Source organism: Orbicella franksi, chromosome 8, assembly GCF_964199315.1.
Source record: "Orbicella franksi chromosome 8, jaOrbFran1.1, whole genome shotgun sequence".
NCBI classification, from domain to species: Eukaryota; Metazoa; Cnidaria; class Anthozoa; order Scleractinia; family Merulinidae; genus Orbicella; species Orbicella franksi.
Window position 1 is genome coordinate 30,147,520 of NC_138152.1, and position 17,831 is coordinate 30,165,350.

General features: G+C 38.5%; 2 protein-coding genes and 1 pseudogene across 3 annotated transcripts; 2 read left to right on the forward strand and 1 right to left on the reverse strand.

Moving 5' to 3' along the window:
* Positions 1-300: 300 nt before the first annotated feature.
* LOC145494548 (uncharacterized) lies at positions 301-16,190 on the forward strand (annotated as a pseudogene). Its single transcript, XR_014050267.1, has 17 exons — positions 301-668; positions 3,020-3,184; positions 3,757-3,867; positions 4,235-4,360; positions 4,709-4,805; positions 5,025-5,243; positions 5,371-5,747; positions 6,019-6,186; positions 6,443-6,553; positions 6,747-6,881; positions 10,952-11,042; positions 11,349-11,723; positions 11,909-12,031; positions 12,464-12,586; positions 13,237-13,371; positions 14,210-14,443; positions 15,204-16,190. The product of XR_014050267.1 is annotated as an uncharacterized LOC145494548 (transcript).
* On the forward strand, positions 6,868-9,774 carry LOC145494551 (uncharacterized). Its single transcript, XM_081474043.1, has 2 exons — positions 6,868-7,231; positions 7,599-9,774. The coding sequence occupies exons 1-2, from the start codon at positions 7,110-7,112 to the stop codon at positions 8,836-8,838; spliced, it is 1,362 nt and encodes a 453-aa protein (XP_081330169.1). The 5' UTR covers positions 6,868-7,109; the 3' UTR covers positions 8,839-9,774.
* LOC145495772 (uncharacterized) lies at positions 9,472-10,480 on the reverse strand. The gene is made up of 2 exons (XM_081475360.1): positions 10,231-10,480; positions 9,472-10,065 (listed from the first exon to the last, which is right to left on the reverse strand). Exons 1-2 carry the CDS (start codon positions 10,450-10,452, stop codon positions 9,472-9,474), a joined length of 816 nt encoding a protein of 271 aa, XP_081331486.1. The 5' UTR covers positions 10,453-10,480.
* Positions 16,191-17,831: the final 1,641 nt, after the last annotated feature.

Here is a 17,831-nt window from a genome sequence, read left to right on the forward strand (position 1 = left end):
TTCTCATTTTTTTGATGATTTGCCTGGGCGTTCCAGCCACTGAAGGTATGGTATCTACTCTCAGTTGCATTCTCTGAATATAAACCTTAATCCAACTTCTCACAACAAGCTCAAACGTTTTTATGTCTTGTTGATCAGAGAAGAAGCGAGCTGAAAGATGGGGGGAGGGGCGCACAGATCAAGGAAATTGAGAATTAAATCTCTTCCCAAAGCAATCAACATGTCCATTCCTAGGATATCGGCTGCGCATTCAGTTAAAACTTTGCAGATGCGATCATTTTGAAGAAAAACGTTTTTTTTATTCCTTTACAGCACTCGGATTCAAGGCCGGAAAAGAAAACGTAACAACAAGCTCACCAGGGCTGTTCGGTTGTAAGAAGATTTACTTTCAAACGCCATTTTACAGCGGACAGCAAGTGACGGTTCTCGCCTCAGTTGGCCATACCGTGAAGAGCCAAACCCCTCGGAACGGCGCTGCAGTCTGGGTAGAAGATGTTAAAGCGAGTGAATTTACAATCTGTGTTTTAGAATTTGCTAACGGTTCAAATAAGTCCATTGAGGTAAACTATCTCGCATTTGAAACGAAACCCCATGGATCTCAAACTGGCACCACATCCTTAAACTCTTGGACAACTGGAACGGAATGCAAGAGGATCGATTTTCAGCAGGTTAGAATTTGTTTTGTTAAGTGATTTAGAAAGTAAAGAGATATATAAAAAGTTCATGAAAAAGGGAGCCTCGATTGTGGATGTGGATGTAAGAAAGAAAAAATACAAAATACAAAATATTAATATCGTCAGTTAACACTAAAAAATGATGATTGTAGTATACGAATTAATCTAATCAGTATGACAAAAGATGAAGAAATAGTGTGCAGAAATTTTAGATCAACCGAAGAATTAAACCTGGCCATACACGCAGAAATTCCTCAAAAATACAAAAGAGACAAAGAAAGAAATGCCAAAAAGTTGCCAAATATTGGCAGAAACTGCCAAAGACGGTTTGCCAGTCTTTTTTGTGTGCAGAATTTGTCAAAAAGTTGCGAATATATTTAAAAGGAATTAGTGCGGAAAAGAGTTTTACTTTATGCAACGAGGTTGTTTAAAACATCAAAAGCGCCGGTCTTGGCTACCAAGGCGAAGTATTTAGCTTGAAATTACGATTCTAAGAACAAGAGTTTGCGTGATCGTTCACTGGTGCGACAGAAAAAAAACAAAAGTGACCTTTTAATCATGTTGCAAAATCATTGCCGCAATCTACGGAGCTAAAAACAAGCACAAGTCTTTTTCAAAGTGAAAATGAAGTTTCTCCCTGCTTTGAACTGAAGTACAACTTTTTAGAGAGATATAAGAAGCCGCTTACGATTCCGAGTACCAGAAAACGACAAAACCATAACGGCTTGGACAAGAAAACGGCCGAAGCACTGAAACGAAGGAAATCCGCAAGGCAAAGTTCAGCAGCCGAAGAAGCTCCAGTGCCGATTGTGACATATGTAGAAGACGAAATCAATGGCAGCTTTCAAGGAGAACGTTACCTCACCAACTACAAAGAAAAGCACAGCTACAGTACAGCATTCATTTGTTTCACATGTTTCTGGTATCATGTTATCCTCACTCCAGTTAAGAAACCAACATCAAAATATCTTGTATAAATAAGATGGTTCCACTCGGGCGAAATACACTTGCAAAGTAGACGTTGGACATCGCCTCAATTGCGTCCTTGGATGGCAAATTCACAAACTCAAGCGGCCGTAAAACAGTCATACTCAAAGCCTACGCGACGACTTTCATCCGCTTAAAATCTCGGAGCTGAAAGGTCACGCTAACCCAGATTCAACTGCAAGTTACAGCCTCTGAAAGAACGACGAAGGATGTCAAACAAGCTGGCTGGGTTTGCATTTAGTGCTACTTCTTAACTGGGGCATCGATTCCCCAGTTAATATTTCTATCAACTTGCAATCTGGTACAACGGCAGTCCACGATCGGTAAGCTTTTCTACTACGAGAAATACATTTCGACTTTTTTATTCTTGACTCGATGTTATTTCGAAGAATTTGAACATTGAAAATTTGGCTGGTATTGAAATTTTAATTTGAGTGTAAAAATAGTTCTTACTTAAAACTGCCCGTTTGCTCAACGTTGTTGAATACCAGTGAATGCTTTCTGGTTTCACTTCGCGATTTGTGCGATATCGGTTCCTCGCGTGAAATTTAACGTGGAAATCACGAGTCAGGTAATCAATCTTCTTTACTGAAACTTGTCAATCATCTGCCCTTTTCAAACGTGACTTGTGCAAACGCTGACCATTAAAATATAGCGTGATAGCTCAGCAGAAAGTATTGGAAACAAATAGCGTCAGGGGATAAATATCTAAATTCGGAATATTTCTCAACAACTGAAGAAATACACTAAAGAGCCGCCTCTCTTGATGAGAGGTCGCCTCAAGTAAAACAATTGTAATTCAAAAGTTGCCAAGCAACGCAAGGCTAAGGCTAAACAGAAAACTGTTTCAATGCAATCGAAAAACATGATGTTACTATGTTGAATTCTGTTGAAATTAAGAATCGCTTATCAATTGAGACTAACTACAAAGATTAGTTTTCCTCATCAAACACAAATGTTCCTAATGCGAAAGATCAAAACCGATAACAATAAGCTGATTAGTGGTTTTTGGACTTGAGCGTATTTTTCTTCTTTTGAATATTTAAAATATCCTCGGCGGGCTCTCATTAAGAAAACATTTACACTTTCTGCAGCGTGTAGCGGGTTGCGTGACTCACTTTTGAATGTTAATTTGTTATTGGAGTCATTTTGTATTTTTACCATCTCAAACGTTCCGTCAGTTTTTGAAAAGATCTGTTGCAATCTCAAAATGTCTGTAAGTTGAAGAACCTTTGAAGGCTCAAACAAGTATTCTCCCATTATCGGTCATTTTCTTTTCCCTGATCTGTTCATTCGGTCATTCACCCACTCACTCGCTTAATTTACTAATCTTAACTTCTCTCATTATTTCATTTAAGCGGTTTTCGACTCCACCAACCATATTTGTAACTGCTAGTCACCAAGTTCCCAAGAGACCTCAAGATGCCATGGCCGTGTGGGTGGAGGAGTTGCGCGTGGACAATTTCAAAATTTGTCTCAGAGAAGCAAAGATTTTCGATGGACCCCATAAGGGCATAAAGATATTGAGTAAATTGAAATTTTGTTTTCTGTCAGTCGGCAGTCGAATGAACTAGACTCTGCCAAAGATATACACTTCGCCAAAGATGAATGAAAACCATGATGACCCCTGACTAAAGAACGGTATTCTAAAATGTTTACATGCGTTACGATGTTCCAAATATATCAGAGGTCAACTTCCCATGTGACGTGCCCGATCATCTTCCATTTTCAAGCTGTTCAAGATGAGTCTTTTTTGTACCAGTATAAAACATAAATCGTTGGCTTTCAAAAGAAAATAATACAAAGAAAATATGTTTTTGGTAGCTCTTTGATAAACCTTTAGCTACTTGTAGAAATCATGTGGTAGGAACCGTTGACTGGAAGCAGTTGAATGCATACACAAGGAGAGTTGCTTCTTTCATAGATTTTTTTTTCTGAAAAAAGGCAAATTATCAACATCTTACTGGGTTTGCGTATCTTGCCGATAATTTCATGTACTCTTGTACGTTGGTTAAAACAGTCCCTAATTGTGCATGTTTTTATTTCTTTAATAATTGGCAGGTTTTAACAACAATATCTTTTATTTCTTCTGCAGAATTGGATGGCGTTCACAAATCTGAGAGTTGACAATTTTACCATAACCGACAGTCTCGTGTTTACCAATACAAACTCACCATCTGATCAGGATAACTACGCTTTCTGTCAAGTAAGAATAATTATTGCCAGCCCGCGGCATTATTGTTTCTTATCTAAATCCTCTTTATAATGGAGCATCAAAAGGGCAACAACAGCAATGCTTTCATAATAATGGAGGAAGTTAAAGTTGACTGTTAACATCTATTTGAACTGTGGACCCACAAAATCTGTCATAAATTAATAGTTTCTGATCAATTGATCAAACATACTTTTCCACTTCTTCAAACTGTTCAAATCAAATCCGCTCTGATTTGGAATCTAAACATTGGAATCAGCGCATTATAAATACCAATACGGATTATTTCTCAACCTTACCTCTAAAAGAGACTCGCGGATATACAGTCCATATTAAATTATTTTTTCCTTTTCCATTGCAGACAGTGAACTTCGCAAAACCATTTTATGCTCGTCCTGTTGTGTTAGTGACGCCAAAACGCACTGACAACAACAACAATGGTAACCTTTCTGGGTCACGTTGTAACGCTGTCACCACTTGGGTTGAGGTAAGGAATACCTGTTGTGACCTTTGTGTGATTTTCGCAAACACTCAGGTAACAGCACAAATACCTCAATTTCCTCGGGACCCGTGAACATTATATGACATTGCGTAACAACGTAAATATAACAGTTTGTATGGGAATGTAACAATCGCATATAACAGCTCCAGATATGGAAACAAAATTCAATAAAAACAATTACTTTAACTCTTCTGTTTGTTACTTGTGTTTCAAAGCGATTTCAGCAACTTTTAGTTTCAGTAAAACTTTCGTTTATATAAGTTCTTTAAAACTAATCGGGCGGGATAGCAACTTGAACCAGGCCGGGTTTAATTCATCTTTGATTTTATTCAGCATACATCTACAACTGATGCACAAGTGTGTGTGAAGAATTACAACAGCGACTCCAACAATAAAGGTGTTATCACTGTCGACTACATGGTCACTGGAGGTAGGCAAAAAGATTCCATCTGGAGATTGAAAAAACACTTGGTAAATTTAGCATTCTCTTTCCTGTATCCATTTCCCCCTCTGCGATGTTGCTCATTGCAGTAATCTTTGTAAAAGCTTGCAAACCCACACTGGGAGGGCAGAAGTGTAGATAACTATCAAGCAAGTGTGTACTAGAACATCAGATCGTTTTGTGACAATTGTTTATATGTCTTGCCAGACTTGGATCCTTGCATCGACGTGACATGTCATTATCATTGCCTGTGTAAAGCGTTTGGACCAAATGATGCTCGCTGCGTTGCTGTTAACAGTTGTCCATCCTACCAAGAACCAGTCTGCTCATCAAATGGCACAACATACGACAATGAGTGTTTGTTTCGACAGGAAATGTGCATTCAGCGACTGAATTTCTCTGTGCAACACCCTGGTAGTTGTGAAGGTTAAAAATTGTTTTACTCTGAAATTTATGGCGATGTCCAAGACGATGATGATGATTACGATGAAAAAACCTGGGAAGTTTAAATATTTTGTACTGATTAGTGTTTTGTACTGTTATTTTTTTAAAGGTTTTCCTTTCCAGCGAGGTCGCCGTCACATGCCACACATTCCTTCACTGGGATATTCTCATTGTGAAGTAATTGGCCTCAAGCCTTATGTGTTTTATCCTGACAAACCACTTGAAGTCCAGATCACTGTCAATCATATTGACACCAGTGACAAGTCATATGTACATGATGCCGCTGTGTCGTGGGTTGAGAATGTCAGTTATGATCGATTCACTGCGTGTGTGATGGCGGCAGGCTACAATGAGCGGAAATCAAAAGCTAACGTGACAGTTGATTGGATGGCGTACCAAGGGGCTCCAGTGGGTGGTGTTGCCGGGGAAGTACGGATATCACAATGGTGGACTGGAACGACTTGTAAATCTGTCAATTTTCCATCGGTAGGTACTTTTTTGTTTCATTTTACAACTCAAGTTCACGAACAATAATTTCGAATAGCTTACAGTTATCGGATTTATTTCAATATAATATGATTTCCTTTGGACTAATGGGACTAAAATGTCACCTATCACTCAGCCATAAATTAGAGCACTAACCCGCGCTAAGTTTTCAAATCCTCGTTACTGTTAAACAGCACTAGGGCAACAGGAACAACAACATCAGTAAGCTGAACGTCAACGGTAACAGCTTGTTTTTTTGTTTTCTATGCAGGGAAAGTTTTCAGTGATACCTTCAGTGTTTCTTACCGCAGCGCACTATCGTGCAGGACTCAAGCGCGATGCTGCGAGTGTGTGGATTGAAGACGTCACGCAATCCTCCTTTAAAGTTTGTTTGAGAGAGCTTCAGAACTACGCAGGATCTCACGACGATGTTTATACTGTAAGTTTCTACACCTTTTTTTATGTACCAACCATGAGGCACTGAGAGATCTTTATCACTTACTTTAGCCTCTCAACACTGGTCTTTTGCATTGACAGCTAATTAAGTCTCTAGCATACTTTACCATCGAGACATATTAATAAGAAACAGAATCCTGATTTAGACGTTTGCTTATGGTTATCTCACTTAATTTTGTGAAAAAATACTATTTTCGTCTCGATTTTCTAGTTAACATTTATTTATTTTTGTCTTTTAGAAATGGTTGGCATTTTCTTCTCTCCACAAGCCTCTTTTTACAGAACATGATTCAGTCTATTTTGCCAACGCCCAACATCCACCAGCAGATTACAACAATGCCTATTGCAAGGTTGGTGTCTTTTTCGTCTTACTAGAGAGCTTGCCTAGAATTAGTTTTTTAAAAATTTCAAGAGTGGCTGTACAGGTCCCACAGAACAGCGTCAGTTTAAACAATACTCACTCCGTAGGTTATTGTAAAATTCAGTTTGCTAGTGGTCAAAGTTGAATAACAACCCGCTTACTCAATGAGAGCTTTTCTTTAGGATATCCAGTTTACTGAAAAGTACAACAGCACCCCGAATGTGTTCGTATCCGCGAACCATTCGTCTAGCGGTGGAAATCGACAACCAGTACACAATGGAATAACTGCTTGGGTGGAGATAATAGAGTCCTAAAGTGTGACGTCACGTTACCATGGCGCTGAAATATTGGGTTCTAAACAACTCGGATTATCTCTTGCGCGTAGGTCACGTAGTCTTTGTCATCGCTTTGTCCGGAGGTCAAAACCCTTCATAACCCTGTGTTTTGCAACAAAAGACGCCACGAAGAAGGACAGAGGGTGAAAAGGTCAATTGCTATTGCGAAATTACCGCTTTGTCATAGGAAATAGATCTAAAGGGAAGGAAATGGTCTACTGCTTTGCCCCGTCGTGCAACCATTCTTCGGAGAGCCATACTTGCAAATACTTTAAATTTCCGAGCGCAGAAAAGGAAAAAGACGAATACAAACGATGGATCCGTCTGATAAGGTTCGTAACGGTATTCATCATTATCTTGCTGCTTGAATACAACATAAAATACGGCAGTTTTGAGTGAATGTGCGATTTTCACCGACTCGAAATGTTGTACCGCAGAAGCGACGAATGTCTCAACAACCGCATGCAGTGTTTTTTTATATATCATTTTAGTTTGTGAGTGCTTTGATTACGATATTTTTCGTACATTTTGCGTTACCTTGTATTATGAACCTTGAGAAAGCTTGAATATAACTGTGAACGGAACATGCATTTGTTTTCACTACGCATTAGTAAAATGTGTATGTATAAACATTATAATCACGTAATTCTCACATCAGATCACAAACTAAATGGCGATTTCTTAATCTTACTTCTACAGGAGAGAAGACAGAATGCCCGGCAAGCACTCAAGGGTGTGTAGCTGTCATTTTAGAGAGGGCAAGAAGTCGAATGGCCCAGAAATTTTTGAGCGGAACAAAGACAAACTATTCGCTGAGCAAAGGGGACCTCCTCCAAAGAAAAAGAAGAGTGTGCCCAAGGAGAAGACTTTAAGTGAGTTGGTAGAACAGGCTCAAAGAAATGAACCACCATCTGTTGAAAAGGAGAATGAACTAAGACCAAAAACAACACAGGAGGTTATCCTTGAGGCAGAACTGGACCTAGCAAAAAGAGAGTTAAAGAATCTAGAGGATAGATTACACTACAAGAACAGGTGTTACACTGTGACAGAGCTTCCAGGAGATGTTATTAGAATGGAAACTGGGCTTCCAACAAAAGAAGTCTTTGACATTGTGGTGAGACATGCCTTGAGGTTTAAAGATTCCATTAACTATTTTGCGGGCTGGAAGGTGGAATCTATCACCTTTGAGGACCAGATTTTTATTAGTTTGATGAAAGTCAAACAGAACTACACAAACCTACACTTGGCCCAGCTATTTAACTGTAGTGTTGCTACAATTGCTAACATTGTTACAACATTTATTCATGTGTTGCATGAAATTTTATTTAAAGACATTATGACATCAATTCCATCACGAGACAAAAGCAAGCTATCAGCGCCATCATCCTTTAGTCAGTATGGATCTTGTCGTATAGTCATAGACTGCACTGATATCGAGGTTGCAGCACCTGGACTGATGAGTCAGCAAAATGCAACATACTCATCCTATCGTGGAATGAATTCATTTAAAGTCATTGTTGGTGTTGCACCAAATGCTGTCATAACCTATGTAAGTAAGCTTTTCCCGGGGTCTATTTCAGACAAAGCCATCGTGCAGGAGTCGGGCCTCCTCCAACACTTAACCCCTGGGGACATGATACTTGCTGACAAAGGATTTCTCATCCAGGACATTGTCCCCCATGGAGTTTCAGTTAATGTACCACCATTTCTGAACAAAGGAGCTTTCACTGAAAGCGAGGCAAGGGCTACAAAGGCTATAGCAAGGTGTCGGATCCACGTCGAAAGAGCCAATGCCAGGCTGAAAGACTTTAGAATTTTGAGTTTTATCCCCTCCTACTTACGTTGTTATGCTGATGTACTATTTCAGTTGTGTGCTGCTCTTGTAAATTTGCAATTCCCATTAATTAAGGAGGGATGTGAAGATATGGTTTTTGAATAGTTTTGTTCATAGCATACAAGTGAATGTAAGATTATATTTCAAAGCTAAAACAACATTTAATTACAAATGTCATGTTGAACTCAAATATAAATTGAATATTTACCGGTATGTTACTCACATCCCATATGCTACATATTTTAAGAGTGACCATACAACAGACAACACTGTTGCCTTACTTCGAACAGAACTTCTATTACTTAAATGCTTTGTCATAAGAAGTCATTACACTGAAAACTCAAATACTATTTTCAATCATCTGTGAAATTATGAAAAATGATCTTAATCATTGCTTGGTAAATGACAAGGGGAAATCCCCCACCTCCCCCTTCCCCAAAGAAAATAAGTGGAGCTCTACCTCCCAACTTTCTTTCTTGGAAAACTTAATGGAAAGAAAATACTATCAAGCTATTTCAGTGCAATTATAGAATTCTAATATGTTTTCATGTTTAAAAGTTTATCTCGAAATCACTCATGGATATATTAGCTGGCTTGCTTTAAAGACTAAGTATCAACCAACCACAATACTCTCCTTCCACTAATTTTGGGAATGAAAAATTACATGAGTTCTCCTTTGACTACTTTTGGGAATTACAAAGTTAAAATTTCTCTTCCTGATTTGGGGAATTAAAGAAATTACAATTCTCCTTCCACTACTTTTGGGAATAAATGGTCATGGTAAAATTGAAGTAAGCACGGAATGTTTTCTACCCATGTGTCGTCCCTTTGTATCAGTAAAATAGCTACATCTTTTGTAGTCCATACAACAAAATAACAAAACTTCCTACGTGAAAAGTACATTTCTCCCTGTACTTGGTGCCAGTAGACATGCTCTTTCTTCAATGCATAACCCCGCCCACTTTCACTTTTCTTAAGGCAAAATGTTCTTGATTTCAAAGCCTCTTCTATTGTAACGTTTCGTTCTGTGTACGGGCACTTCGCTTCCAAAACAATTTCGTCATCAACAATGCCATCTGGGGATGCCCCAAGGATTCCAGAAGAATCGAACCAGATAGCACAGTAATCTTTTGGCGCAGGAAACAGTTCAGAAACCGCTTGATTTGAGAGCGATGTGTTGGATTTTCTCTTTCTCCACCGACATTCCACGTCTGTACGGCTTAGATGGTAAATCCCATGAATGAAAAGGGCGGCCGCGTGACTACATTTAAACGCTCCTCTTGGACATTCGCATTCGGTTGTTTTTATGTTTTGTTGTTCATCCAAGTAAATCTGCAATTGTTTAAAATAAAGGATTATTCGTATGGCAAACAAGTTTTTAGAAGAAAAAAAGTTGTGGCAAGATTACACATTGGCCGTCGTTATGTAAACGAAAGTCAACCTGTGATATATACATGTACTTGAGCGTAACCAACAACTTTCGAAAGAGTAACTCACCGTGACTTTATAAACCTTCTTTTTCATACTTGCGTGTACTTCACCGCGTAAAACTCCCTCGTGATAACTAAATGACTCCACATGATCAGACTTACAATGATTTTCTCCCTTCTTTATCGATTTCTTTTCGTCTGAAAAATAGGAAAGCAACGACGCGATAGAAAGCGTCGCCATTTTGAAAAGCAATACGAGTTTGTTTAGAACCGACTTTTTCGGCGTCATGGTAACGTGACGTCATCGCTTTAGGACTCTATTCTGTTTCTTCATTTCTTTAGGCATTTCAAAAGCAACTGCATTTTTGACGCGCCAGTCGTACCAAATCTCTCCTATTTGAAAGAGTTCTCGGTTTCTTCCAATTTTTTCAGGGGAACATGAGTGCAGAATTAGTATCGTACCCTTTTACATCCGTTATTTTCCATCAAATTGAATGCGGGGAAAATGGTAAAATACAAGATGGCGTCTCCAAGACAACCGAAGTCAACATCAACAAAAACATATCCTGTTGTACAGAAAGTTGAGGGATACCTACAAGATGCAAATGATATGATGTTGATATGTCTTACTAAAACGAAAACCCACGGGAGGTACATCGATATGAGTTTCCTTTTTCTTCCGAAGATTAAATAATATTTCAGAATATCACCGTGAGCGTTGCGAAAATTATCTTTTCGACTTCAGTTAGAAGACCACTGATTATTTTTGTTCCTTTTTTTTTTTGCAGTACATCAATACATCCGGTGCGCGAGTTTGTTTAAAAGAGTTGTACGACACAAAGTATGATCCACTGTCTATCTCATACACTGTCCTTTCAGGTACGGACAAAATAATTAATCGTTAATTTTACTAATGTCTCGTTCAGTAGTTTAGCTCATTTAGTATTCATATTTTAGTAACTTCTGTCACTTACGCTGTTAAAAATAAGATTTTATCAGGCAATTTCTTGAATTTGATTGTTGTTCATAACAAATGACGTCCAGTGTTTCAGTCAGGAGTAAAATGCCAAAACATGTGGAGGTTTTTCAGACAAATGAAGAGCAACTATTTCCTTTAAAAACACTCAAGACATTCGTAATGATCTCTCTTACTTTTTAAGGATTTATGTTTGTTTACATCTACAGACATTTGCCAGCCAGGATGGACTTACTTTGGTGGTTATTGCTACTTTTCAAGCCCCGCATGCGCCACATGGTTGACCGCTGAGTCAAACTGTTCTGATATGAACTCTGATCTGGTTACAGTGCACAACCAGGAGGAAAACGTATTTATTCAGCACCGTCATGCTGGCGATAGATCATGGATAGGGCTGAATGACCGCAGTGTTGAAGGCTCTTTTGTGTGGACAAACAAAGAAATTAGCAGTTTTAGGTTCTGGGCTCCAAAGCAACCAAACAACTGGAACAACGAAGACTGTGTGCACACTCTTGGAGTGAGGCATGGATACACTTGGAATGACGTGCCATGCGATAACTGCTTCAACTTTACTTGTTTTGCAGGTGATAAATCTGTTGTAATCTTCTAATAAAAAATAGGAGACTTTCCAGAATTTAGCCAGGAATAATCTTGCGCGCTCCAAAAGGTTCCATGGTTCACTTTCAAAACAATTTCTTACAAGCCAGTACTTAAAACATTATTCGTGTATTTGATGACTATTTCATTTTTTCCTTATTTAATTTTGCAGATCTAGAGGAATGCTCCACCAACACTCATAACTGTGACGTGAATGCTGATTGTGTGAATACCGTGGGCTCATATTCTTGTAAGTGTAGAGCTGGATATACCGGAGACGGAAAACCTTGCAATGGTAAGAAATCTACCAACCGACCATCAAACAAACAACATTAGATGTTGATACTGAATTTAATAACAATATCAACAACTGTGAAATTTCTCCACCATTGATAGGCTTAGAAAAAACTGTAACCAACTGCACTTGTGCAATAAGAAAGCTAATAGAAAAAAGGTTCAACCCTGTAATAACTTTATTTTTCTAACAGTTTCGAAGCCGGCGCCAGTGGCTTCGAGCCTGGGTAATATAAATCATCTAAAAGCAGAGAGTGAGTCAGAGGGTGTGGAAAGTAAAATTAATCGTTTTTTTGTTAAAATATTCTGCGCTTACTGTAAATTTTCGACGAACTGTTCTCAAGCTGTATGCTTCTTTTTTAGTTTTGGTGAAATGGTCAGACTAACGATAACTCAAAGTTTGTCCATATTTACTCCTTTAATCTTGTTTTAGACATAGATGAGTGCTCTTCAAACTCTCATAGCTGTGATGTGAATGCTGTTTGTAACAATACTCGTGGATCTTACACTTGCGCTTGCAAACTTGGATACTCAGGAGATGGCAAAACTTGCTCTGGTAAGTTATATCTGCTTAACAAGAACTACAAAATCTGATGATTGAAGAAAAAAAAAAACTGCGAGAGGACACCACATGAAAATCAGGCTATTCGCCAAGAGTGTGGGACAAGACTTTTCTGGTCCTAATTTTTTCCATTTTCAAGTTGCATTTTTATTAAAACAAGCCTCATACGCAGAATCTTGTTGATGCATTTATTTAAAACTTCTCTTTAAATGAAATGATGAAATTGCTTATAGCACACGACAGGTGTAGTTGCTAAAACTTGACCGAAAAGGATCATCTGAAGGCACTATAAGCCACACTGGGGCAGAAATCTGAAAATTGCAAAAATTGATACCCAGGACGAAAAAGCAGTCCTTTACAATCCCAAATCTTTTGATATGCAAACATGTTCTGTTGACCAGGAACAGCAATATGGCTTCCATGACAACGCTCTACAACAAGGGTTACTTCCCTTGAGAGGTTTTATTAATAAACATGGTGAACCTTTAATCACGACACGTACCACCAAATTTACGATAAAGTACTTTTAAAGTACTACCAACGAAAACTCCTTACTTCAGAACATAAAACACTTTTTGCGGCGACAAAGTACAAGATAATTTATGTTTGTTTTCTTCCTCTGCCCTGTTCATTATTACCCACAGATATCGATGAGTGTGTCAGCGGTGTACACGACTGCCACCGTTCAGCTTCATGTACGAACACTGTAGGATCCTACACATGTACGTGTAACCATCCTTTATCAGGAGACGGAAAAACCTGCAGGTACACCGCGGCAGGTGAGTAGTTCACGTTAATTGTGCTTCAATTCAGGTAGCAGTGGTTAGAATTAAGTTCAACTTGTCCACCAAATATGAGGTCAATAAAACAAACAAAAAACTGAGATTTCTTCTTCATTGCTTTCTTTTGTTGGATGGTTTGGAGAAAAGCAATTCGCCAAAACTACTTCGTGAATGGTTCATCTCAGCCGCCGATGTTGCAAATTCGAACCGCTCAGGAAACCAATCAGAATTCTCCTTTCCATCTTTCATCAGTTTGCCATATTGGAAGGACTGTTATATTTGCAATTAGAAAATAAACGACTTAGTAATGTTGTTTGCTACCTTCTCGCTACTACAGACACACTTTGACATTAACATTAATCACACTTAGAAAGGACAGGGGTGAGCTACAGCCCACGTGGACCTTAACCATTAAAAACATATTTCAAAATTTAAATATTTACAAAAGCTGTCAAATTTCGTGATATTACTTACCGCTGGTTTTGCCATTGAGAATTCTGACGTCGGCGCTGAGCTTTGGTAATGATATAACGTTTTCCTGACAAATACCATCCTAATATTTTCCTGTTCAGGATTTTAAGAGTATTGATCTCTGCGACCCAAAATGTAGGAACTTGATATTCCAGATAACAAATATTTTAAGTTGCACGGTGGCATATAACGACCACATATAAAATATGTTTCCGAAAAAACAGTACATCCAGTTTAGTTAGCGTCACATTTACGGTGGAAGCCGAATGATGGTCACCCTATAACTGGTTTCAACATGGTCCACTAAAACAAATGCTAGGTACAAAATGGATGCAACGAACGTTCTGATATGTTATTTTTGCAGCGGGTCTTAAATATTCCAGCATTGTGGGAAACAGCCAGAATTTTTTGACATGGCTGGATAAATGGTTAAAGCCTGTGACTCGCCAATCTTCTTACTGGAATCGCTGTTACCAGACAACTGTAAATGGCTGGTCTTCCTCTACCTTCCATTCAAAGTGTGACGGCAAAGGTCCAACTGTCACAATCATCCGTGTTGGAAAATATATTTTTGGAGGATACACAAGTGTCTCATGGAGTAAGTGACATGATCAATTTCATCATATCACAGGCCACCCAAGCTCAAGCTGTGAGTCAGCCATGATCATATTTCACAATAGCAGTCAAGGAGAAATATGGGAAAAGAGTTTTAAAAAGAATTTTAAAAAAGGAATATTTACAATATGATGTGGGATAGTTAAGTGCTGGAAAATTCTTAACCAGATGCCTTATCTTACTTCCATGGTGTATTACTTGCTGTGTTTACGTGCCTCTATTCTGATTCGCGACGGTTTTAGGGAGATATCGGGATGGAAGAACTTTATAGGAAGCGGTACAACGGCTTCGAATCATTAAGGAAGGAAACAAAGAAGGTTAATACCAAAGAAAGGCAAATAAGTCAATGATACAAGAATTTTTCTGGATAACTCATCGAGATAAACAGGTCGATGGAAACACTTGCATTTTTTAAAAACGCCTTGGTGTTCCTGGCTAACTGACAGCTTTACAGCTCGATATTAATTTTATGAAATTTATAAAACAGGGCATGGAAATTATGTTCAGTCTGGAATGGGAGCAGCTGTTTCCAGTCTGCCACCAGACTTGCTTATCCCAGAATTGAAATTATTAAAACCTCAGGAGACATTTAACATACAGGAACCAGAAAACTAAAGATTAACACTACAAGAAATAATGCCGAGCTACGAACAGTAGTAAAATTTTGTAAGCCAATCAAGTTAACGTTGTCGGTAATACGTCATTAATGTTGGACTTCTTTTCCATTGTGTATTTCCAATTAGGCTCCAGTTGTGGATATCGCTACGATTCAGCAGCCTTTCTCTTCTCATTGGTTAACAAGCCTGGTTGGCAGCCACTAAAGCTAGATCAAACAGGAAGCCATTCCATCTACAGCTGCTCTGATCGTGGACCGACGTTTGGAGGAGGACACGATATATACATTGTAAACAACGCTGCATCAAGCACCAGCTCATACTCAAACCTTGGACACGACTATGGTCCGCCAGCTGGCAACAGCTATGGATCCTCCTTCACAGGATCATTCCTGGGGGGTAGTTACTACTTCCGACCTGACGAAGTCGAAGTCTTCTACGAAACCACCTGAGGAAATCGCGGAACTTGGATTCTTAGTTTTACACACCTTGCTCAGTAAAATTAAACCTTTGCAAATATAAAAGGATTTATACCAACTGTTGGTAAATTATAGAAGCGCAATATAATCAGAAAATTTCAATATCACCCATGATGTGTCAATCAATAGGTCAGTACAAAATCGAGTAGTCACGTATCCTTAGTCTAAGATAAACAGTTTACTTTGAGCGGCTTACTTGTTTGGTAATTGGCATTAAAGGATAGTTTTATGGCTCCGTGTTATAACAAGCTATAACGTTTGCCGAGCTAATGACTTCTGCGAGAACTGAATTTTCTTTAAGACGTTCACCTCAGTCACGGTAACGCGGCGATAGGAGTAATGTTTCTCATTAGAATTTCTTACTCTATTGTTTAATTAATACATATATTGTTTCTCCACCAATCGAATAAAAGTAGATAACGCGTGTGTGTGTCCAGAGTAAAACCTTAGCGGCCGAATGAAAAAAAATTAACGTTAACTGACTAAACTGAATTCGAAGTTTTGCTCGATAAATCCGCTGACATCTTGAGTAAAATTTGGGCATCAGTCTTTCTGGTTTCACAAATTATAGTCTGTAGTTGCTGAACTACATGTGGCTCAGTAAAAAAATGAACAAGGTAGTAGTTTATAGTCACGCTATAACCGTGAAATTATCTTAAGAAGGAGAATCTTGATGCTGAGTTTCAATTGATTGAATTCCACGAACATCATACTAGGATAAGTTCCAAGTTACAGGATTCCAGCTGGTTTTGATTTATTATTTTATTCAAGTAAAGGGGATTTAGAAAAAGGATATTGAGAAAGTATGATAGAGTAAGCATTTTTTTTTCTAGTAATTATGAATTGTCTTTTGAGAGTGCTAACGTAGAAAATAAATACAAGTGTCAGACACACCGTTATAAAAGCTTGTAACAATAAAATAGAGCAGGGTGAAAATAATGCGTTGTTTTGTGTTTGTGTTCGTTCTTATATAGGGGGAAAGAAATCTTTTTTTATCACTGTTATTGTGAATTGCCAAAGTCTAATTGCCTCTGTGAAACGCGCCTTTAGGGAAATCATGGTAGTTGTATTTAAAGTTTGCAATGAAGTCTTGAACTTGTTTCGGGACAACATATGGAAACAACTCTTCATTCGGTGATCATAGTGATCACTGTACCAACAATCGCTGAGATAGACCTCAATTCTATCTCAGCGATCGTAGCGCGATGGTTGACCATGTAATTTATCGCCAAGTGTTCTTAACTTTTATACCAAGTAAAAGTTTAAAACTTCTTTTATTTTAAATTTTGCATCAAAACTTGCTTACGACTTAACAACAAGTTCAAACTCAATTTTGACTCGGTTTGCTTTCGACCTGCGCCAGAAGTTTGAAGCCGTTACTGAAAGAACGAGATTGTACGAGATTGTTTACGGCCTAAAATCGCCAAAGAATCCCATAGCTCGGAGAATTCAGATTGGTTGCCAAGGCGAGGTTTTTAGCGTGGGATTGCGACTCTTGAAAGCAAAGCCTTGCGTGATATTGCACTGAAGTAACCTTTTAATCATGTTTTTAAAACCATTGTCGCCGTCTACAAAGCCTAAAACAAACTCAAGTCTCTTTTAAAGTGGAAGTGAAGTTTAATTCTCCCTGCTTTGAACTGAACTCATAATTCTTTGAGCTGAGATTATAGATTCAAGATCCAGCATCATTGCTTCTGAGCCATTATCGCCCTCTGTACCTCGGTCGAGTCTTTCTGATGTTTATTCCTAACCATTTCGAACTCTTTAAAGGCTTGTTTTGGTTCTAGGTACAGAAGTTTGCTGTCTATTAGAGAACCAGGACAAACATCGGCATGCTCAAAAAATTACATTCTTATACTTTACTAGCCCCATAGAATATGCAAATGACCAAAGCACACTCAATACCAAAAAATACTCTGGGGAGTGGAAAAGAGGCAATTTCTAAGTAGTTTTGTCAAAGGGCCACTTGCCTCAACTACTCTGTGAGAGAGTTTAAATGCTCCCTCTCTCACCCCGAACACGAAGTTAACAACTTTTACCGTTAGTATGTTGTCATATCGTGTCCAACAGACAAAAATATTGACATCTTGAGAGCCACGTTTTCGATCAGGAATTAGCATTTCGCTTACTTGAAGCTCCTTTCCCGCTTTTCCAATATTCTTTGGACTTCGCACTAAAAATATACGTTAAAAAAATGATTGATTTTTGGAACTTTACCCAACAGGGCTTCATTCGTACCGAATTTGACAAAATTCAAAATTTTTGTTATCTGGTGTGG

Coding starts and splice junctions, on each gene's coding strand:
- LOC145494551 (XM_081474043.1), top strand. CDS start 7,110: ATGGTCTACTGCTTTGCCCCGTCGTGCAACCATTCTTCGGAGAGCCAT. Junction 7,232..7,598: donor CGATGGATCCGTCTGATAAG/GTTCGTAACGGT, acceptor TTACTTCTACAG/GAGAGAAGACAGAATGCCCG.
- LOC145495772 (XM_081475360.1), bottom strand. CDS start 10,452: ATGACGCCGAAAAAGTCGGTTCTAAACAAACTCGTATTGCTTTTCAAA. Junction 10,066..10,230: donor AGAAGGTTTATAAAGTCACG/GTGAGTTACTCT, acceptor AAACAATTGCAG/ATTTACTTGGATGAACAACA.